General features: G+C 46.6%; 1 protein-coding gene across 2 annotated transcripts in view; it reads right to left on the bottom strand.

The window, feature by feature from the left end:
• Kl (klotho) overlaps positions 1–11723 on the bottom strand; it is a 41211-nt gene extending 29488 nt beyond the window's left edge. Inside the window, exon 1 of one of the 2 annotated variants that reach the window (NM_013823.2) lies at positions 10789–11723. In NM_013823.2, the coding sequence (NP_038851.2) occupies positions 10789–11613 (825 nt within the window). In that variant the 5' untranslated portion in view covers positions 11614–11723. The remainder of the gene's footprint in view (positions 1–10788) is intronic. The other variant, XM_006504917.1, reaches the window with a different exon arrangement.
• Positions 11724–23828: the final 12105 nt, after the last annotated feature.

Raw genomic sequence — 23828 nt, 5'->3', positions numbered from 1 at the left:
ATCTGACTGAGGCCTGTCCTTCCTGTGATCCTGGTTATGTCAGAACTTCTCAGAGTTCAGCTGTCTCTATGATCATGTGATTCTGGGATCCTGGGATCCTGAGATCCTGGGTGTGTCAGAGTTCCTGGGAGTCAAGTTCCCTCTGGGACCCTGAGATTCTGGTGTGACTGGGCTCCTGGGATCCTGGGATGCTGTGGTCCTGGGCATGTTAGAGTGCCTGGGAGTGGAGCTTCCTCTGGGTGTTGTAGGATTGGCTGCAGAGTTTGGACACAAGGTGTGCTCAGGGCATTGGCCCAGATTGGAAGGAACCTGTGCCTCTAGTCGGGCAGAGTTCCTGGGTGCCTGAGTCTCACTGGTTTCAGTTACTTCCAGTGTTGGATTAGATGTTGTGTCCTCCTCACCTCTGATCCTATGATCCTGGGAGTGTTGGAGCACCTAAGAGTGGATCTTCCTTTGGGTGTTGTGGAAGATTTTTTTTTTTTTAAGTTGGTTATCTGGGAATTTCCATATTTTACCCTCGTGAGTGATTGATAGTATAGGTAAATATTAAGTTTTAGGTTGGAAATAATTTTTATTGTGATGGCACTGCCCAGTGGTCTTTGTGGTGCCATGAAAATATGTCACCTGACCCTCCTACTGTAAGGAGCACACTTGAGTGGTGACATCAGCTGCTACCTCTTTGAGTCCCCACTATTTCTGAGCTGTGACCATATGTTTCTCAAAGAACTCACTAAAAATAAAATTAGTAAACCAGGACAACAGAAGCTATACAACACCTCACAAGTACAGAAGTAAGCTTTAAAGAGAGAAAAAACTCCAGGGGAAAAGTTCCTGTGGGTACCAAGTCACAAGCCTTTGCTCCTATCACAATTACACCGTCCCATTAGCCAAAGCGAGTCGCACATCTGAGACCATGGTCACATGAGAAGAAACTCACAAGCCCTTGGACACGGGAAGGCATGTGCCAGTGTGGGCTGCAGGGACAGCCCCAAGACACACCACACTCTCTCTGCCCAACCCTCCCGATGCAGAAAAACAAACTATGTCAACAACTTGTTGAAATTCAATTAGAAAGTGTTCTAGCTTGCTTCTCTTGCTGTGATAAAATACAGCAAAAAGCAACTTGGGGAAAGAGAGGGTTTATTCAGCTTACATGTTACAGTTTATTATGAAAAGAAATCAAGTCAGAAACCTCAGTGCAGGAACTGAAGCAGAGACCAAAGAGGACTATAGCTTAATGGCTTATACACCACCCCACCCCACCCCTTATTGAGATTCGGTCTGTTATCATGTATTGTAATGCTAAGTGCAGGCCCCCAAAACCTGGTTGCCCAGAGACTAGAGAGTCAGTAAGTAGACCCAAGCTAGGCTATGTGACTTTGCCTCCCCCATCCCCCAAACCCTTACCAAGTTATTTCTGATTGGTGATTAAAGATGCTGACAGCCAATACCTGGGCAGAAAAGACATGGGCAGGGTTTAGGGTTCCCAGGCTTGGGGTTGGAGGAGAAGGAGGAGGGGGAGAAAATGTGGAGAGAGGGAAAAGCCTCCATGGGTTAGGTGAGTCATAAAATAATGGCCATGTGGGTTGGCTAATTGGAGTTAATAGCATTCCAGACAAAACATGGCAAATTATATAATGGGGTTATTGGCTGGAAAATAGACATAATAGCATTGAGGATAGATATCTGCCCAGCTCTTGTACTGATTGAGGCTTATTGTAAATATAAAGGTTATGTGTATCATCTTTTATCTGGGAACAAAATGGTCAAAGGTGAGGTAGAAACCCTGGGTTGCAATTAAATATTTCTACAACAGCCCCTAGCTCACTCAGATACCTTTCTTTTTCAGCCCCAGGCCCAGCTGCATAGGGATGGCACCACCCACAGTGGGCTGGGCCCTCCCACATCAATTAGCAATTAAAAAAAAATGTCCACAGACAAACCCACAGGCCAATCTGATGGAGACAACTCTTCAACTCAGAATCTCTCTTTCCAGGTATAGAGGCTTGTTTCAAGTTGACCCAAATCACCCAGCACAGATGGGGAATACAACCTTTGGAGGGACAGATGGGAAGGCCTACTCTGCTCTAGATCTGCATGTCAGGTGGAGTTCCTGGAAAAAGAAAAAACACCCTGGTCAGAGCACTGTGAAGGGTCAGTGCTATTCACACACATCTCTACAGCAGAGATGCAAAAATGTGTGTTGGAGCCAGCTCTTTTCTTCCCATAGTAGACCAGGTACGCCATTCTAATCATATATCAATATTTCAACAGCCAGTTAAGAATATTCCACCAAATTCTTGTAACACTATTCCTTATGCTGATCCCAAAATGTTTCTACATTTTGTTATCTCTAAGTCCCATTCCTAGGAAGCTCCCTCTTTGGTATCATTTAATAAGATTGGAAATTTAAAGATAAACTCCCACAGGAGAGAGCAGATGCCATCTGGCTTAACAGCCATGCACAGGGAGTTGAGAACCTGGAAACTGACTATAGACTAATCCAAGCCTGCCATGGGATGACAGCCACAACTACCAAGGCAGTCTTGTATGACAAGAACATAAAGCCACCTGCTTTGTGCAGTTGGACCACAGCCTTGCTCTGCACAGCAAATGTGGAGAGAAGCCCTGAAGATCCCCAGCCTCATTCCTCCGGTTTCTATGGCTTCCAAGTATTGAATCTTGAAGGTACTGTCACCTTTGGCTTGGCAGGCACAAGCCTTGGTGTCACAAACCTCAGCTGTGTGCTGCCTACTTGGTGTTTCTGGCAAGCCCAGCCCAGCACAGGACTTACCAGCTGTTTCCATGCCAAAAAAAAAAAAAAAAAAAGCATTATGGGAACCCAGCTGTGCTCTCCCCAAGACTGTGGCTTTTTGCACTCCTACTGAGTAGTTCCCACCCAGTAGACACTGCCTGGCCCAGAAAGTCCATAGCAGCCTGCACAGAAGGCCCAGCAACAGTTGATCTTCCTTAGTTTCCCAAAGCACTCTCTACCCTCCCATCCTTCAAAACTGGCTTCCCTCTCCTTCTTGCCTCTACTATAGTCACATATTTCTTCTAAGGCCTTTGAGTATTCTAGTGTGGCTTCCTAATGGTTGTTACATCTCCTCTATTAATCTGTAAGTGAGGGAGGACAGGAATCTTACCTTTGTCACTCTCTGTGGCAACCTACATAAAGCAAACTCTGTCACTTTAAACCTGCCACACTGCACCCAGCTCCTTCCAGAATGAAGGGCAAAGTGGAAGAAAAAGGAGCCCAATGTCTCCTCTGTCGGGTAAAACAGGTTTAGACACATGACCCTATTCAGCAAGACGTGCAAAGTCCCCCATTTACCTGCATCCTCAAGATCCCGTGTTAGATACAACAGAAGACCAGGGAATCTCCCAAGCATATCAAACAGTAAGAAAGCCATGCTGCAAGTGGTATTTGACTTGAGGAAGAGCGTACCCTGAAAACAGACTAAAAGGCTCCTCCCTTATACCCCTGTTTCCTAGTTTATAGAGAAATGCACACCATTGTGGAGAACTTGGGACAGTGAATAGGGAAAAGTTAAAGGAAGAGGGTCTGTGGTCAGGATCCAGAGAGAAGTGGAACCAAGGGTATGAGTAGAGTGTCCCCACAGACTCTTTAAGAGCCTAGCCCACTGAGAGCTTGAGGTGGTAGAGGCTGCACCCTACAGAAGGAGCACCCTACAGAAGGAGCTACAACCAACTACCCTACAGAAGGACCTATAGCCACCCTACAGAAGGAGCTACAACTCTACAGAAGGAGCTACAACCATCCCTACAGAAGGAGCTATAAATGCACAGTGGTGCAGGAATCTGAGTTCTCTCCTAGCCTGTGCTGACCCCATGCCCTGCCTTCTACATCCATCACCTCTGCTCTGGGGTAAAGGTGGAGCCAAATAATGCCAGACATCTTTTCTGACTACTTTCCTGTCTCTTCTCCTCCAACATATGTTCAAGGGTCAGATGATCAAGAGGCCCATTCAATGTTTACATTTGTGGTCTTTTTCCTGCTACACTGTGAACTCTGGAGAAAAGTCCCTAAGTGTCAGGGTCCCAGCAGAATTTTTAGCCCATGGGGGAAACTTGAAGCCTTTCCAAATGTTTAAAAAGCTGTTGCCTCTGTCCAATTTCTGCTGCTTCAACAATATCACGGTCTAGGTAATTTTTAAAGAAAAGTTAATCTCACAGTTCAAAAGGCTAAGAAGTCCAAGATCAAGAGGCTACCCATAGCCTTCCCATTGCATTATGGGAAAGAGGGCACCACATGGCAAGAGACTGTGTTCAGGAAAGACAACTAGCTGTGGCCAAGCAACAGAGCCAATCTTAGGACACTTCATCCATTCTACCAGTAACAGTATTAATGGTTCACAACCTAGCAGCACTCCTCCCCCAAGGCTTCACCTACCACAACAGCACTTAATTCTCAACCTGAACTTTAGAGGGAGACAAGCATTCACCCCACAGCTACAACCATCCTACAGAAGGAGCTACAACCACGCAAGCATGATTTATTCTTTGAGGTTTGGGGAGGTAAAGAGACAACCAGGTGTCAGTTCAAAACAAAAGATGAAACCCAGGGGCAACTTGAGAGGAGCAGAGATGAAGAAGTTAGAGGATGAGGGTTTATCCTAGGAGGAAATTTGATGTGGATTTCCCAGACCCTTCCTGTGATGGTTTGTATATGCTTGGCCCAGGGAGTGGCACTCTTTGGAGGTGTGGCCTTGTTGGAGTAAGTGTGTCATTGTGGAAGTGGGCTTTAATACCCTAGTCCTAGCTGACTGGAAGCCAGTATTCTGCTAGCAGCCTTCAGATGAAGATATAGAACTCTCAGCTCCTCCTGCACCATGCCTGCCTGGATGCTGCCATGTTCCCGCCTTGATTATGAACCTCTGAACCTGTAAGCCAGCCCCAATTACATGTTGTCATTTATAAGAGTTGCCTTGGTCACGGTCTCTGTTCACAGCAGTAAAGCCTTTCCCTCTACCATTCAATTTATCCAATACTGGTTGACATTGAAATACATTTTATAGAATCACTGCATTTATGATCTGTGTCCCTCACTGCTTTCAGCTCAGAAAGTGTGTTAGGCCACAGTCGAGCTGCCTCATGGATGACAGTCTCACATCAGTCTACTCAGACTCTCGCCACATATCTCACTAAACAGAAATGTTTCTGCAGCCCTTACATCACATTGTGCCAGTCATATCCTTAGTGCATCTTCTGAAGATTACACTATGACTAGCAAGACACTCCTGAAAGTGGATTGTTTCAAAGCTCTAAGGAAGGTTGTTCTATTAAAACAGTCTCCAAAAAGACTTCATTTGTCAAACTGTTTTAAGTCCCAAGTTAAGAAGTCAAGGGGAATGCCTCAACAGTTAAGAGAGCTTGCTGTTCTTACAGAGGACCCAGGTTCAATGCCTAGCACCCAAATGGTAGTTCACATGTGCCCATGACTCCAGTTCCAGAGCACAAGGCGTGCATGGGATCACATATATGCATGCAGGCAAAACACTTATATACATACAATAAAATAAATCTAGAAAAAAAATTAGAAATATTACATACAGATTGCTACTTCAAAGAATCACAAGTGTGAGAAGGATCCTGTCTGTCTGTATGTATGTCTGTTCTGACCCACAAATTGTGGCCACCGTGTTGTCTTTAAAAGTAAGTAAGAATATATCCCCAAGACACAGCAACAACTAATTTCATACCAACAGCACAGGAGCACATAAAACAAACCACTGTGTGTGGCCACTTCAGTATGTGTTGTAAGTATAACTCCTGGATCATCTGTGTACTGAAGCCATGGCTGGCTACAACATAGCTGTGCGTGCTCTCTGTGCTCAGGAAAGGGACGCTGATGCTACTTAAGTACTCAGCAGTTCACAGTTCTTCTTTTTCTTTACCTCAAAACCATTGACATTTTAAAGATCTGCTTTTGCTGCTTTTTAATTATGTCTGTGTGGACGTGGGAGGCTTATCGCTGGGGCCTAAGGAGACTGGAGGCATCAGATCCCTCTGGAGCTGGAGCTGGAGCTGTAAGTGGTCGTGAGTCACCCAGTGTAGGTGCAGGGAACCATACTGCGATTGATCCTCTGCAAGGGCAGTGCGTGCTCTCAGCCACAAAGCCCATCTCCCCAGCCCTGCCCTGCAATTGACATTTCAAGACAATTGCTATGATTTAAAAATTAGTCCCCTAATTCTTTTTCTTGGACTTGACTTTACCCTCCAGAGAACATTGTGTTCGATGCACAGAGAAGAAGCCAGTCAAGTGCCTGGAGAGGCAGCTTAACAATTTCTCATTAAATGCACAGCAAAATGCAGTCGTGCTCTATAAAATATATTAACCTCTAACCCAATTAATACATCCAAAGTCGTTTTAATAAGAAGGACACCCCTGACCTGTGGCTTGAAAGTACACACGGTGTATCATTTGAATGCATGCCCATTAATTGCTTGGGGGATCAAAATGCAATCAGGAGACAAAGTTGTCTCCAATATTCACCCCGATTAGCACATGCCTCACCACTCACCTTAGTCTGAAAGCATCGCCATGATGTGGTAGAGTGACTTCTAACAGCCTCTAACTGGAGCTGAGTATGATAGAGCCAGGCAGCAACCACCCTTAACAGTTTACCTTGAGTACACATGGACACAAGGAACAGCTTCCCTAAGAGTGAAGTTATAAAGGCAAAGCCAAGCCACTGAGGAGCTGGAAGGCAACCCCAGCACCCACCAAGAGCGAATTAGCTTTTTTTTCCATGTATGTGTGTGAGCCTACTGAGTTTCTGTGCATCATGGGCATGCAGAAGCCCACAGAGGACATGAGAGGGCTTCAGATCACCTGGAACTAGAGTTACATGCCATTGTGAGCTGTCCTGTGAGTGCTGCGAACTGAACCCTGATCCTTGCAAGAGCAGCAAGCACTCTTGCCCAAACAGCCATTTCTCCAGCCCTAGGATGACATTTAAGAAAGAGTACAGTTTTCTTGCTCAAGAAGTTTTCCAGCGAGTGGGGGGAAGGGGAGAGAGAGACAGAGACAGACAGAGAGACAGAGACAGACAGAGAGAGAGAGGTGGATTAAGTATAAGGACTGTAATAAGAGACCCAGAGTACCATGGAATTCCATGGATGGAAGGAATGATGTTCATGAGTGAGGCCACAGGAGTATCAAACAGGTGCTTAAAGAATAGGTGGGATTCTATCAAGCAGGAATTCGTGTTGTTCACCCAGGACGATGCTCCTTCAGAATACACCCATTGAGGCCACACAGCAAGGGATTAAACCAGGGCATTATGAGGCAAAGAACCAAGGATAGCCTGGGCACCATCATATCATAGATACAGCTCAGTGGTACACAGAGCTTGCCTAACAAGCTCAAGGCCCTGAGTCCAATGCCCAGTGAGACACAAGGAGAAAAGAAAGGAAAGGAGAGGAAAGAAGGGAGGGACAGAAGGAGGGAAGGAGGGAGGCAAGGAGGGAGGGAGGGAGGTAGGGAGGGAGGGAGGGAGGGAGGGAGGGAGGGAGGGAGGGAGGGAAAGGGAGAGACAGGGAGAGAAGGGGAGAAGGGAAGAGTTAGAACTTGACCAACTGGAAAAGCAAAGTACCATTCATTACCCAGAGGGAGAATGGGAGTTTGGTCTTGAGCACGTTACTCGTGACCTCCCTCTCTAGCTAAGTGGACAAGGCTATCAGAATTAGGTGCTCAGAGGAATCCCAGCTGGAGACTAAATTTGGCTGCTCGGGATTGCACAGGTGGAGATGGGGGTGAGGTCTTAAGATTCATATCTCGAGGGCTTCCCAGTGGGAGGCCCTAAGACAGAGCTCTAGTTATTCCACCCTTTCTGGGTACAGTGAAGAAGGCATACAGGAAACTAAAGAAATGTCCAGGGAAGAGTGGGCATGCTGCCTAGTTTTATGTCTACTTGACATAAGCTAGAGTCATATAAGAAGAAGAAGCCCCCATTGAAAAAATACCTCTTAAGATCAGGTTGTAGGCAAGCCTGTGGGGCATTTTCTTAATTAGTGGTTTATATAGGAGGGGTAGTGCTCTCCCAGGGCAGATGGTCCTGGGTGTTATCAGAAAGCAGGCTGAGCAAGGCTGAGCAAGCCATAAGGAGCAAAGCCCATAAGCAGCACCTCTCCATGGCCTCTGCCATGTTCCTATCTCTAGGTTCCTGCCCTGACTTCCCTGGATGATGGATTACAAGATGTAACATGAAATAAAGCCTTTCCTCCCCAAGTTGCTACTGGTTGTGGTGTTCCATCACAGTGACAGAAACCCTGAGGCAGTGGCAGTCTGACAACCGGGCCGAGGAATTGCGTTAAGAGAGTAGGAGCAATGGCTTAGAAATGGGGTGGGGTAGAGCAGTCAAGATGTGAGCTTTGATACCAAGGCCTGCAAGAAACCTGCTCTGAATGAAGAGAGGTGGAGCCGGGTGTGTCTTTGTCTTGATTTTGGACCTCTCGGGAATCTGTGTGCAGAGGAAAATCTCAGAGGCACCCTCAGGTTGGATCCCCCCAGCTACAGACCGTAGCCGTGGGATGGCGCGCTGTCAAAGCTTCATCTCAAGAGTCATGAAAACTGAAACATTGGTCAGCTAGTCAGTGGAAGAAGAAAATCCAGATAACAACCCAAAGGAGCAAACCCGCCAGCTTCATCCATGCTCTGCAAGGAAGGACAAAGTACCTTCCTTCATCCCAACCCCAACCCACTTCACACCACCGTCAAGGTTCAAGTTAGCACCAGGAAGCTGAGAAGCATTTACAGAGACCTCCACTGTGAACAGGACCTCCAAACTTGCAGGACGTTTGCCCACGCTCAGACTCCCCCACGTCATCAGAAAAGGATTGTGGATTCCTATGAGGTGGAGAGTCCGTCCCTGCCCCAGGCTCCAAAGCACACCTGTAGATCAGTCTCAGAGCAGGGGAAAAGGGTTGGTTTCCCAGCATTCCACTCTGGGATGCAAACTAATACTCAAAGGGCTCAGCGGCCCCCAGCTCTTCCCAAAACAACCAGTATCGAAACCAAAAGCGCCGGTTTCCAAAATCTGCACATCTTGACTTTTTCAGATAAAGTAAGAACTCCTCAACCCCGTCACACAAACACCAACGATCAGCACCCAGAGCAAAAGAAAAGGATCGTTCGCAGTGGCATTCGTTTGTGATGCTTTACTTCTAAATAATTTAATGGGCTGGCTAAATTCTAAACCGAGAGGAATTAAAAAAGCAAAATTAATATTTTACAGTAACTCGGGTTTCAAGCGCAGCACCAGCAAAAATAAGCCACGTGCCTGCCAGTTGCTAATGTCTTGTGGCTACAAAGTCCACTGCACTTCTACAAAGGACAGTTAGTGTTTGGCAACATTTTTGTGTAATTCCCCAGAAATACAATGGCAAAGTTAAAGGCATGACTGACAGGGAGCGGCAGAGAGTTCATGCAATCCTTCATGCTATAAGTGATTACGGAGCACCAGACTTACAACCCCCCACTTTCACATACATAGAATTTATCATATGTACTCCAGACACTAGAATTTGCATCATTTAAATTTCAAGGAGTGATCCTTGTCCCTAATCTCTCTCTGGCAGGAACTGATAATTTGTCTTTTCTTCAAAAGATGGTTCAGTTCACCCACCTGCCCCCACCCCCATGGTTTTTCTACATCAGTCCTTCTGGGTTGATTTGGTCCAGGGCTTGTTGGTTTCTTTAAAAGATGGGCATATTGACCACACTTAGGAATCACTATTGTAAAAGTAACAGTATATAAAAATACACACCTACATGAAACCAAAGCCACGAGCAAACCCAGGTTTTGTGAAGCTGACATACAATGTCAGTTAGCCAATATCTCACTACCCAGAGCGCAGAATCGACTCAATAGGCCAGCGCTGTTCTGCCACAATTGTCTATGGTTAATTAGAAGTGTTTAGAACAGGCCTAGCTCTGTAGCTTAGAGTGTTGAAGTGCCCGACTGGTTAGAAAGTGTTTAGAAGGAGCCTCTGTCTTCAGGACGTTCAGAACCACTGACTGTATTTGGTCACTCACTTCATCGGTGAGGAATCCCTTCAACTAGAGAGAGCACTGTGGAAACACAGATGTTGGAAGAGCCATAAGCACACCCCCCTGTAGATGGTCCCGTGTTTATATGTCCATCTTGCACTGTGTGGGGGGGCAGGGAGGGGGGACTGTCTTCAGACCTATGACAATTCATGGTGATAGAGGCAAAGAAGTTCCTATCCAGCCCTGCCTCAGAAGGGACCTCAAAACACAGCTTAAACCCAAACAGTTCAAGGATTTTGACACTGCTACCAAACTAGATAACCTTGAGTCACTAGCAAGACGGGTTTTACTGAATTAACACAGAGGTCTTGCACGGGCAATGCCTGTTTGCAGCTCGTGAACACGGGTGTTGCTTTCATTCACCGTCTTTATTCTGACTCTGCAGCTGATTCTAACAAATCTTGCTGGCCATTACCTCTAGGAACTTCGACTTCCCAACACCTGGGGAGAAACGCTTGCTCAGTGGAGAAATGGCCCCGTGTCCTTTTCTAGGGGCCCTAAAGCACGCGCTGCAGGATTCCGCTCCAGTTTCTAACTCCACTTCTAGAAGAGAACCCCAGAGCTGCTGGGGGGGGGGGGGTGTCTCCGCCTGCAAAGTGTCAGACCTGTGTGACCTCGTAATGGGTTCAAGTAAGGATTTCTGGAAGTGGCTCTGGCACTTCCGAGGCCCTCTGTCCCCCAAGGTGGCCCCCTGCCTGGCCCCTCGAACTCACCAAAAGTAGGTTGTGGGCAACCAGGTACCCGAGCCTGGAGCTGCCCCTCACGCCCGGGGCCAGGCGCCCGGTGGCATACCCGTGCCAGGCCACCACGTAGGGGTTGTCAATGGTGATCCAGTACTTGACCTGACCACCGAAGTGGCGGAAGCAGAGCTCGGCATAATCCCTGAAATGGTCGGCCAGGGCGCGATTGGCCCATCCGCCATAGGTGTCCTGCAGGCGCTGTGGCAGGTCCCAATGGTACAGGGTAACCACCGGCTGCACGCCCAGCTCCCGCAGCCGCTCCAGCAGCCGCCGGTAGTAGCGCAGCCCCTCGCGGTTGGGAGTGCCCGCGGTGCCATTGGGGAGCACCCGCGCCCACGATATGGAGAAGCGGTAGTGGGTGACCCCCAGTTCGCGCAGCCCCTCTGTGTCGCGGTAGACGTTGTTGTAACTATCGCTGGCCACATCTCCAGTGGAGGACAGGGGAGGCGACGGGGCACCCGACGGCGCCACGACGATCGGGGAGTCGGACGGGGCCGCCCCAGAGTGATGGGTGAAAGTGTCCCAGATGGACGCGCCTTTGCCGTGCTGTCGCCAGCCGCCCTCGGTCTGATAGGCGGCGCTGCCTACCGCCCAGAGGAAACCGTCGGGGAAGGTGTCGTGGAGGAGGCCAGCGGCCTCTGGGGCAGGAGCGCGCGCGAAGCGAGCCCAGGTCTGCGCGCCCTGACCCGGCTCAGCGCTCAGGCAGCGGGCGCGCAGGGCGAGCAGCAGCAGATGCAGCAACAGCAAACGGAGCAGCACCAGCCGCGGCGGGCGGCGAGGAGGGGCGCGGGCTAGCATGCTGCGGGAGCCGGGAGGGCACCGCGCCGCGCCCCTATATGCCCGCGCCCCGCCGCCCTCCCTACGCGGTGCCCACCCCCGCTCCCGCCGCCCCACGAGCAATGATTATCCAGAGCAGGCGCCGCCCCCCACTCCGGCCTGGCACGGGGGCGGGACAGGGGCTCAGCCAGCCAGGGTGCCCAGAGAGAGCACAGCAGGGGTCATAGGGACGTCGGAGAACAAGCACCTGCTGCAGCCAGCTCAGGGAGCAGACTATTCCACATCGCACAATCCTGTGGCCTCCATCCTGAGATGTCCCCGCGTCGCCCACTCCCCGCGTCCACTCCCTTTGCCTTCCTGGGACTGGTGTTCCTGGAGGACAGAAACAGCTGCCCAACTTTGCACAACGTTTGGCGCCTCGGGGGTGGGGGAGTGGGGAAAATCACCTGCTTTCCCCTTTCTCCCATTCTGAGCCCTCTATCCAGGGGAATCTTTCAGAGAACATCCCAGGAGAGCTTTGCTGTATCTGAACACAGCAGGAAGGCAGGGTGGGGAATTCAGGTGGAACTTTGCGAGGTTTAAGAGTACTCAGGCAGTTTTCTTCTGATAAGAGAGTCCCCCATCCCATTAGAGAAGGCGAGAGTCCGCCTTGCCTCAGACCCCAGCCTGCAGAGCCTACAAGAACACACAGTGGGTCTAAGAATGATGGGTTGTGTGAGGCTTCTGTTTCTCCTTTCCCTGGGTCGTCCCCTTCTCTTCCCTCCCCCGTTATCCCCCTTTAACCCTTTAAATCAGCAGTGTTCCTTAATGAGATCCCTCTGGATTCTCTGGTGAGGTTGTAGCTGTGAGTTGTTTTCCAAGAGAAAGAAAAACTCCAGACCACTCACATTTCAACTTCCATGGCACCATATCCCGTTCATCACCCTTTGCCATCCTTCTTATGAATATCCACGTTTTGACGTCCAGCCCTGGCTTAGCAAGTGGGGTCTCTGGGCAGGAGTGCTGGGTGGGAGACTTCTGTCCCCCACGCCGTGTATGTATGTATGTATGTATGAATGTACACCTATACCTATACATATACACGGGCTTTGTCCCATTCATTGGGAAACATCTCGAAGCTCAAAGGACAAATGTACACTAAGATGAGTCCCTAAGGGAAGCCCAGAAAAAATGAAGGATGCCACCATCCTACTCAGTAAGGTACAACTCAGCCGCTGCCTCCCGCCCACAGAGGGATGAGTAACATCCTTGCAGAACAGGCACTCTGAGAGTGATGTCCTCCTCAGAATTCCACACAAATAGAAAGTCAATACAGCCACAAGTGTTACATTCGAAGATGCTTGCTACAATGTCAGCACAGTAAACTTACTCCAGTACTTGATGAAATAGTCTCAACTCCAGCAAGCACACATTATCACCATTAGTGATATGAAGTCACCAGGTGGGGACAAAGACACCTCGTTTCTATTCAGTGTGTCATTAAAATATCTCAATAAATGAAAAAATAACAATGAGCAATTTTTTTTAAATCGCTTCATGCAGCCTTGCAGTCACCATCTTACCGGAAGATTCGACAGCACATATGTCTGCATGCAGCATCAAGGGCCCCTTCTAGAGCTGAAGCTTCAAGTGACTTAAGGAAACAGTTGGGAGGGCTGTAGAGATGGCTCGGTGGTTAAGAGCAGTGACTAGTCTACCAGAGGACCCAGGTGCAATTCCCAGCACCCACATGGCAGCTCACAACTGTCTATAACTTCAAGATTCCTTCACAATATACCTTCACAGATACCCATACATGTAAAACAACAACAAACCCAATGCACATTTTTTAAAAAGTAATAATTTTTAAAAAGAAAGAAACAGTTGAGGCTGGGGATGTACTTAGTCTTACTGTTTAGTGTGCTAAATAGATTCTACCTATTGTTCTTTTTTTTTTTAAGTTGACCAACAATACTAAAAAGAAAAGGAATTTCTCGTACAGCAGTGATTAAAGGGTGACTAACTGCTTCCCATTTGATATTTATCTGCAAGAGGGACATGTGGTATATTAGATGGACCCAGAGTCTACCAAACTTGATAGCAGGGCTCCTAGATCACAGTTAATTCAACCCAACAAAAGGGATTCCCCGGTAATTAAACTTGATCTTCAGAACTTTCTTTTAAACATTTCTTTCCAGATTTATTTTTACTTTCTATGCTGTGGTAATTGAACTCTGGACTCCCCAAGTATGAGTAAGGACTCCTGTGTTACTTCTCGAATTTGGGGAGATCAAGGGGGTGAGGCAAAACATGAAGTTAAGCAATTAATCAGAGAAGTACCAGAACCCCAGGGTAAAGTGTCCTTCCTGCCCCTGCCCCCATCTCCCCCTTCCCATCCATCCCCGTGTCCCATCCCCCTTCCTGCTAGAAGACAAGAATGCAGCCTTGGGGACTGGCTCACACTTTATTTCAGCTGAGTTGTGTGTGTGTGTGTGTGTGTGTGTGTTTGGGTTTTTTGTATGTTTTGTTTGTTTCATTTTGCAAACTCGTAGGCTTTAGATGCCTTGGAATTTTAAACACTGTGAGAAACTGTTGCTCTTCTTTGAATATGAAGAAAACGTTATAATCTCAGCAAAAAAAAAAAAAAGCTATAAATTGTGTTTATTGATTTTGCTCACAGTGATGAGACTATGTTCAACAGAGGCCAGAAGGGGTTGGAAGATGACTCCGTGGTTAAATTGCTTGCTTCAGAAGTGCAAGGATATGAGTCTGGATCCCCCAAGCCCTATATAAATGCCTAGTGGACATGCTGGCCTGCCTGTCATTCTAGTCCCTGAAACTGGAGGCGGGATGCCTAGAGCAAGCTGGCTAGCAAGACGATGCATATCTTGGAGCTTTGGGCTTTACTAAGAAGTCCTGCCTCCATGGACATGGTGGAGAACGGAGCAATGGAGAAAGGATGGAGAATGAATGGAGAACGAATGGAGAACGGATGCCCAAGAGTAGCTTCATGCACATATGCACACATGTACAGCACACACATAAAACTAAAAGAAATCAAAATGCTGTCAACAATCGGATCCTTTCCTCCATCATCTGTTAGGCGGGAGGTTTGAGGATAAAAGCAAGATGGCCTGGGCCAAAAGGTCCCCGCCCTTCTCTTCTGACAAGGAGCCCACATTTCCAAAAGCCCGCACAAAACACTGGATAAAGCCAGCTTCTCGTTCCAGGTTCCATTGTGACCACTGGACCTAAGACCAGCCCATAGGGCCCTAAAACACACCAAATAAGGCTATACCCCAGTGTCTCACCATCCCTCCCCCCCCCCCCCTTTAAAAGGCCCTACTTGTGCACTCCTCCTGTGAGACTGGTGAGCCTGCCTGAGAGCTACCTGTTTCAGGATTTTCCCTGTCCAATTACATTAGTGCAGGGGAGGCCTGTGATTGGACAGGAAAAAGGGAGGCGGAGCTAAGAGTTGAAGAGACAGGGCGGTCTCAGGAGGAGAAAGAAGGAGAATGGAGTCCAACGTGGTGTTTTCAAAAGGTTATAATAATTGTGTTAAAGCTTTATCATTATCAGTTGGCTCTAGAATTATTTATTGACATCTTGTAAATGGTGATTTTATTAATACATAAATCTAATTGGTTAACTATAAGCTTAAGAGTCTTAATTTTTACCGGGTTACTGGGTATTGTGTTAGCAAACCTCGAGGATGGAGGATCAATTTGGTTACTGGAATGTGGGACCGCAGATTACAGGGGATTATAGCAGAGAGGGAACTAGTGGCTCCCAGGACAAGCAAGCCAGATGCTGTGACAGGGGTGGGGTGAGGAGTGTGTGTGCTAGCCTCGGAGAATTGGTGGGCCAGCAGTAGCGCTAACGTGTGGTCCAGCACCGTAGAGAGTTGGCGGGTCCAGTTTTTAATAATTCCCGCAATAGTTACCCCTAACAAACCCGTCTTTATACTTTAACTTGGCTCAATTGGGTTTATTTCGTTGGCAGAGGACCCATTCATCACCTACATCTCTTTATCCTCATACCTGCTCTCACGAGTGCACCTATAGAACAGCCAAGTGAGCAGAAGGGTTTTTCTCCATTCTAGTGCACCCAAGCACAATGCCATCCTCACAAGCTCGCAGACCACCCATTACAGAGCTTCACCCTCTGTGGGAATGCACGTCTATCCACAGCAACAAGTCGCAGAGCCACAGTAGTAAGTCATCCAAGGGAAGTGCTCAGGACACCAAGGCATACACATCGCTGCTCTCAAAGGCAACGTGGCACCTGAGAACCAGGCTCAAGTTTAAGATAAACTGTTTAATGTCTTAGGTATCAATAAATGACACTGAGAAATAAGAGAGAAGAGAGCCGGGTGTGGTGGCGCATGCCTTTAATCCCAGCACTCGGGAGGCAGAGGCAGGCGGATTTATGAGTTCGAGGCCAGCCTGGTCTACAAAGTGAGTTCCAGGACAGCCAGGGCTATACAGAGAAACCCTGTCTCAAAAAAAAAAAATAAATAAATAAAGAGAGAGAGAGAGAGAAAGAGAGAGAGAGAGAGAAGAGAAACTGTCCTGACTGAGCTGGTCGCCTAAACTTATTTTAATCTAGAGACAACATTAAGCAGCCAGTGGGTTAATTTGGCAGTAGCATACAGCATTAGCTGAGAAAGAAGATACCAGAATCTAAAGGATCGCTCGGTAAGAAGCTACAGTAATGTGGGTAAGGACCTAAGAGAGCCTTGTGCCTAGTATGGTGAAAACGCAATGAAGAAGGAAGAGACAGAGGGGTGCCATCTGAATATGGGGCTCTGCAGAGGACAGAAAATTAAGAACTGATTAATTGAAGACAAGAAAGATAGATTCATGTAAGAACATAAAATAGGCTCCATTTGGTAAAGTAAGAGATGTCAGTGGTTTTCTCTTTTTTATGTTTTGTTTTAAAGATTTATTTATTTTGTGTATATGAGTACACTGTAGCTGTAGGTGGTTGTGAACCATCATGTGGTTGCTGGGAATTGAATTCAGGCCCTGCTCACTCCGGCCCAAAGATTTTATTATTATATCTAAGTACACTGTAGCTATCTTCAGAAACACCAGAAGAGGGCGTCAGATCTCATTATGAATGGTTGTAAGCCACCATGTGGTTGCTGGGACTTGAACTCAGGACCTTCGGAAGAGCAGTCAGTGCTCTTAACCGCTGAGCCATCCCTCCAGCCCCACAATGTCAGTGTTTTTCAAAGACACCCATTGAGATGTTCAACCAAAGCTCAAGGGACAGACTGACGACCTGGACAAGAAATTTTGACTTCCAAGTTATAGAATAAGATGAGTGCAATAAGAGAGAAACAATTAAAGCAGAGATTTAACTGCTGCTGTTTGTCTCAATTCAGGGAGGTGGAGGGGATAAGAGATAATAAGCTCCGTTCTTTTTCTGTCAACTTGACCCACAGGAAAGTCACCTAGGAAGAGAGACTCTCAATTGAGAAAATGCCTTTCTCTATCACATTGGCCTATAGTCAAACCTGTGATCATTTTCTTGATTAGTGGTTGATGTGAGAGACCCCCAACCCACTGTGGGTGGTATCATCACGGGTCCTGGGTTGTATGAGAAAGCAGACTGAGCAAGCCATGAGAGGCAAGCCAGTAAGGAATGTTCCTCCATGGCCTCTGCGTCAGCTCCTGTCTCCAGAATCCTGCCCTGTGTGAATTCCTGCCTTGACTTCCCTCTGTGATATGACCTGATTGTTGTAAGCTGAAATAAGCAGTTTCCTTCCCAAGTCTCTTTTGGGCATGATGTTTTATCATAGCGATAGAAACCCTGACTTAGACAGATGTGAAACATTAAGTAAATAAATAAAACACAGGGAAGGACAAGGATGGAGGGTTTTCCAGCTTAGGAGACAGCATTGAGAAAAACTGAAACCAAAGCAAACCAATTCAAAGAACAAAACAAAACAAAAAGCAAACTAAGAAAAAACAAACAAACAAAAAAATCATGATCACACTTGTTGAGAAAGTGTGGCTGATTTAGAGGTTAGCTCCTTTGGTGACTTTGGGGACAGATTTAATCAGTTATGATGGAATGAAGCCAGGTCACATTGCAAGACATTAATGAGACTCTACAGGAGGCAAGAAAATATTGTCCACAGAAGACAGTCTTTTGTGGAAGATTGGAAGTGGACGAAAGAGCAAAGACTTCACTCAAGGAGCTAAAGAGCACAGGAAAACATCCAAGATAATAAACTTGCTGAATATTTGTGTGCAGATAAAGGAGAAGATGATCTGAGGGTTTTTGAAAATCATAAAACAAACCGGCATGGCTACATCAGCTGTACCCCCAAAGTAGCCCACTGTGGTTTTTAAAGCCCCTAGGAGATAAAAAAAAAAAAAAAAAAACCAACAGATCCAGATGTGTACAGCTGGAACGCATGATGGAGGGCAATAAACATGTTGGAAAGTGGACCAAACTCTGTGAGAAGACATCAGAGAGGAAACATCAGAGAAGAGCATTGTGGCAGTTCAGACAGCTGCAAATGGCTTCCCAGAAGGGAGGGGCTTTTCGGGAGGGAGGGGCACACTGCAAATGACTTCTCAGGAGGGAGCAAAAGCAGATGCAGGAGTCCTTAAAAATGCCAAGAAAATTAAAAAATAAAAATAAAAACCTAGAAAGATATAAAATCATGGAGGGATCGGTGACTTTTACTAAACCTTTCAACACTACTAGACAATTCAGCTTGTGTTAGGAAGATGTACGTACGCCAATAGGCCTTGGTCCAAAGTGCAGAACAATCCTCCTAAGAGGAAAAGGTAAGGTCTGAAGAAGAAGCCAGCATAGCTAACTTTCTTGACTAAAGCCTTGTGGTTTGTGAAGTTGCCTGGGCATCACTGAGCACCAAAAGCTCAGACCTCATTTTAAAGTCATCTGTTAGGAGCTGGAGAGATAGCTCACAACAATCTGTAACTCCAGCTTCAGGGGGTCCAGTGCCCTCTTCTGGCCTCCGCAGGCACTGCATGCATGAAGTACACATACGTACATGCAGACAAACACTCATACACAAAATAAAAACAAGTCTTGATCATTAAGACCAAAGGCAATAGTTAATAATTTGGGCAGTCTAATGAACATGCATCAGGCCCATTCTCATAATTATCATCCTGTGTACCCAAGCTCATGGGGCATTGGTTGGAACAGAGAGAGAATTAACTTGTTGGCATGTATTTCATTAGCAGACATAGTACAATTTTCTATGGCCTAAGTCTTATGCCTCTAGCTTTGTGGTTTCAGTTTGTTTATCTTCTATCGTTTATTGTCTTTGACCCCTCATCCTGAACCTCTGTTTAGCTCTCTGACATCCTTCTGGGAGTCAGATTCTCCTTGATTTCAACTCAATGAACTACATATTTAAGCTACTGCATCTGCCTCAAATTTTGCCTGGAACATTGCAAGCCCTCATTAAAGCTAACAGGTTTAATTGGCAAAGTACACACAGAAGTTACAGGAGAACATCACATGAGTACAAAGATCTGAAACATCAAGCATCCAAACATCAGTAATGAGATGATAGAAGCTATAAAATAATAACCCAGAAAACTGTGGGAAGAAAACTGTATTCTCATAATGGAAACAGAGAAGAAGAAGAAGAAGAAGAAGAAGAAGAAGAAGAAGAAGAAGAAGAAGAAGAAGAAGAAGAAGAAGAAGAAGAAGAAGAGGAAGAGGAAGAGGAAGAGGAAGAGGAAGAGGAAGAGGAAGAGGAAGAGGAAGAGGAAGAGGAAGAAAGAAGAAGAAGAAGAAGAAGAAGAATAAGAAGAAGAAGAAGAAGAAGAAGAAGAAGAAGAAGAAGAAGAAGCAGAAGAAGAAGAAGAAGAAGAAGAAGAAGAAGAAGAAGAAGAAGAAGAAGAAGAAGAAGAAGAAGAAGAAGAAGAAAATGATGTACAAAACAGCTCTGGGGAGGTAAGTGGTAATTTAGTGTGTTTGGAAATATGAGAAGAGGCGCTTTGTCTGGCCTCAATGGGAGAGGATGCTCCTAGTCTGGTTGTGCCAGGGTGGGATGATACTCAGGGGGACCTCCCCCTTCTCAGAGGAGAAGAGGGAGTAGGGGAAGGGCTGTGTGAAGGGGGAACTTTAGGCATACATTTTTTGCAACCTACTTTTAAATAAACATTCAACTTCTCCTCTAGCCACCACCCAGCTGAGGTAGTGGAAGGGAAAAGTTATTAGACTATGGGGAAAGTGGACCTGTTCAGCAATAGTTCTTTGCGGGTGAGCTCGGTCTCCTTTGTCAGCAGCTCAGTCCCGTAGCAAACACCGAATATGACCCAGCAACATCAGATCAGTCCTCTAGGCAGGCAGACACCACACAGAAGCCAACAGCTACAGACCAGTCCTTTCTGCAGGCAAACATCAGGCACGACTCAGCAGCTATAGTTCAAAACTGAAAGAATTGCCAGGCTTGCCAGTGGCCCTGAGGCAAGGCCGCAGAAGGGGCAAGCTGCCACAGGAAACTCACGAACAGTTCTTTAGCAAGTTTTTCACTAGTGGAGATCAATGACGTTACGTAGTAACCACTACATGTTGTTAGTGAAGAACTGACACAGAGCAAACCAAACCAAGGCTCGGTGCTTGTTTCCCACTGTCTGTGGGTATGGGTTAAAATGGTGTCCCATGTCTGGTCTGCCCCAGGGCTACAGCTGCTTGTGAAGGCGGGACGTGGGAAGATTGACTGAGCACATCCCACGCCACTGTCACCGCCAGGCGAGCATCAAGCTGTGAGAAGCCACAAGACCCTGCTCTGGGAGTGGAGAAACACAGTCTGAAGTCCCCACGGAACTGCCAGAGTCAGGCAGGTTCTCATTCTTGGGCACCTCGATGTCACCACTGTAGGCCAAAGAGAAAAGAGGGGGAGAAGAGAGCTCCAGCTGGGCCCCACACGTGTTTCTGGCTTGTTCAAGCAGGCAGCTTGGCTTGGTGGAAACCGTGGTAGACCTGTTCCATTGCTCCCTACTAAGGGTCCCGATGAGAAGAGACAGCCCATGGTTTTAAGGCGTTTATTGTCATGGCGGGGAGTTGTGATAAGTGAAACCATACACCCTTTCTCAGGGTGGTCCTGAGGTTAAATACCTTTTGCAGGGAGAAGTGTCTGGGAAGGATAGTTTAACAGGCTAAGCCCTTCAGGCCTCTATGTGCCTCATGAAAATGGAGATCTGTCTTGAGGCTATGTGATCTGTAGTCACATCCTCTACCTGTGGAGGGGCTTGGGGCATACGTGACTGATGGCCATAGAATTATGGAGAGCTGAGGCCTCATGTCAGGAGCCTGGTGTCTGGAGGTGTGACAAACACCTTCTGTCCCTTGCAGGAACACCTGCTGGGTCTCTGGGGTTTAAACCTAGCTCAACCAGAAGATAGGCTGCGTTTCGGTCCCACGTGTGGGGTCATATTTATATTCCTTCATCATGGCTCCTTTCATGTGTTTGCTATATCCAAACATCCTTTCACCTGTGTCTGCTTCAGGAAAGCAGTCTTTCACGTGCCTGCTTTAATAAGACATCTTTTCACCTGTGTGCCCCAACAATATTTGATATAACTTAACTTTCCAAAGAAACTAGAAGTTCCACTTCAGGAGACCTGAAGGAGAGGAGGGGTGCTATGATCAACATTTAAAGTCAATAAATAAATTAATGAAAAAAAACAAATTTTAAAAAAGAAAATTGCATGAGCCGGGCGTGGTGGCACATGCCTTTAATCCCAGCACTCAGAAGGCAGAGGCGGGCAGATTTCTGAGTTTGAGGCCAGCCTAGTCTACAAAGTGAGTTCCAGGACAGCCAGGGCTATACAGAGAAACCCTGTCTCAAAAAAAAAAAAAACAAAAAACAAAAAAAAAAAAAAAAAAAACACCTCACAATGCTTTATGACCCAGAAGCACTACTGCAAGGACCTCCGCAGTCAGTGCATAAGGATGTGTGTGCACAAGTGTCCTGCCTGTGACAAAATACCAACAAAAGCCCATTGTCCATCAGTAAATGAAAATGATATCAGTTATGTACAAATTCAGATTTTTTTAATAATTTTTAATAATGAAGATATGCTACATGCTTATCTCTGAGGCATGGAATTGGGGGTGAAATATTTCCTTTTCTATTGTTTTTACTTTATAAATTATGCCATTTTTTTTTTTACCCTTCAGGAGAAAAGCAAAACAGGAAGAACAGGGAAGGGCTCACACTGGGATGCACTGCTCTGTAAGTGCCAGGGGGTACAGACGCCAACAGAAATCAATGCTAGGCCAGACTGCTGTCAGTGGCTCATTTGCTTTACTCTTTACCAACTTCATCTTCAGAGAGATGATGTTCAAACAAAACAAAACAAAACAAAACAGAATCTCAAACAACAGAGTCTATTTATTTTTACATTTTTTTAAAATTTTATTTTATGCCTGTGAGCATTTTGCATGCATGCATGTGCATCAACCGTGTGCCTGGTGCCTGAAGAGGCCAGAGGAGGACTTCAGATCCCCTGGAACTAGAGTAAGAGACAGTTGTGAATTCCCATATGGGTGCTGGGAACTGAACCCAGGTCACTAAGCCATCTTTCCAGCTCTACCTTACTTTTAAAGATGTGTGTGTGTGTGTGTGTGTGTGTGTGTGTGTGTGTGTGTGTGTGTGTGTGTGTGTGTTTAAGACAGGGTTATTCTGGGCCTTGAGAGATGGCTCAGCGGTTAAGAGCACTGACTGCTCTTCCAAAGGTCCTGAGTTCAAATCTCAGCAACCACATGATGGCTATACATAAAAAAGAAGAAGAAGAAGGAGGAGGAGGAGGAGGAGGAGGAGGAGGAGGAGGAGAAGGAGAAGGAGAAGGAGAAGGAGAAGAAGAAGAGGATTCTGGGAACCTCTATAAGAGCAGTATGTGCTCTGAGCCATCCCTCCGACCCCATGGATTCTTATAGCAGTAACCAATTAACAGTACTCAATTTGATCCCAGCGGAAGAGGTGCCACGTTTTTCTTGATACCTGCCCCAGTGTTCTGGGTTCCTGAATGAAATGCACACACACACTTGCACGCACACACACACACACCTGCACACACAGCCTTTATACCTTAAACAGCTCAATAGCTGGGCCACTTCCTAACCTTCACGGGGCTGATGTACCTTCCTCTGAAATTCCCCAGTTATTACTTATTAAAATCTATTGTCCATCTTTGCTGCCTCAGAACCAGACCTACAATCCCTGGCACCTACATGACAGCTGTCTCTCTGTCTTCTGAACCTCTCAGGCCTGGTGTCTCCCTTAGCATAGTGGCTATCCCCATTCATGCTCCTTCCTCAGTCCTTTGCTTAGGAATCTTAAAAGTCTCTCCTCTGTCTCCCTGCCTACAGGCAACTTTATTGACCAATCAAAAGCAACTGGGGCAGGGTCCCTCAGCATCTTATGTGCAGAAGTGCATATTCTTGTGCTATTTGGGGGATCAAATTAATAAGAGCAGCATTAGACCAAACGCACAACAAATTCTTTTTGTTTGGTTGGTTTTTGTTTGATTTCTGAGACAGGCTTCCTCTGTGTAGCTCTGGCTGTCCTGGAACTTGCTCTATAGATCAGGCCAGACTGGAACTCAGAAATTCACCTGCCTCTGTCTCCTGAGTGCTGGGATTAAAGGTGTGCACCACCACCACCTGATTTATGAGTCTACATTCTTATAAAGGCAATGTGGAAAATCAAAAAAAAGAAGAAGGAAGAGTTAGAGAGTTGACGAAAGTCCAAGCCAAGGCAGAGAGAGAGAGAGAGAGAGAGAGAGAGAGAGAGAGAATAAATTTCAGTGAACATCTCAAGAGCACATCTGGTCCCTCTAGGTGAAGCTGTGTCACCCCACACCCCAACCTGGCAGCTCAAGAGTAGGAGGAGTATCCTCTGCTGGAAGCACTCCCATCTTTCTTTGATCCTTCCAGCATCTGTTCATAGGTCCCTTTCCAGCTGAGGGGCAGACAGAGTATGTCCTCTCAGTTGTAACTGACAATGGCTATACTAACCATGTACTTTATCTAGGCTAGGTGCTCCAATTTGTTAAGAAACAGAAATGCTTGCCTAGAAACTGAGGAGTCACATGATCTAAACCTCTACCTATGTGTGTGTCTTCACTCAGTCCTATACCTGAACATGTCCTTTGACAGAAAGGACAGTTGTCACAAACTAAACGTCATTCTGTCCATAGAACACAATTTCAGAGTCTCAGCCCAGAGTTATGGAGGTTGAGGAACTGCCTCTA

This window comes from Mus musculus, chromosome 5 (genome assembly GCF_000001635.26).
Source record: "Mus musculus strain C57BL/6J chromosome 5, GRCm38.p6 C57BL/6J".
NCBI classification, from domain to species: Eukaryota; Metazoa; Chordata; class Mammalia; order Rodentia; family Muridae; genus Mus; species Mus musculus.
The sequence above is the reverse complement of the archived record's forward strand: the minus strand, read 5'-3'. Positions and strand labels throughout refer to the sequence as shown.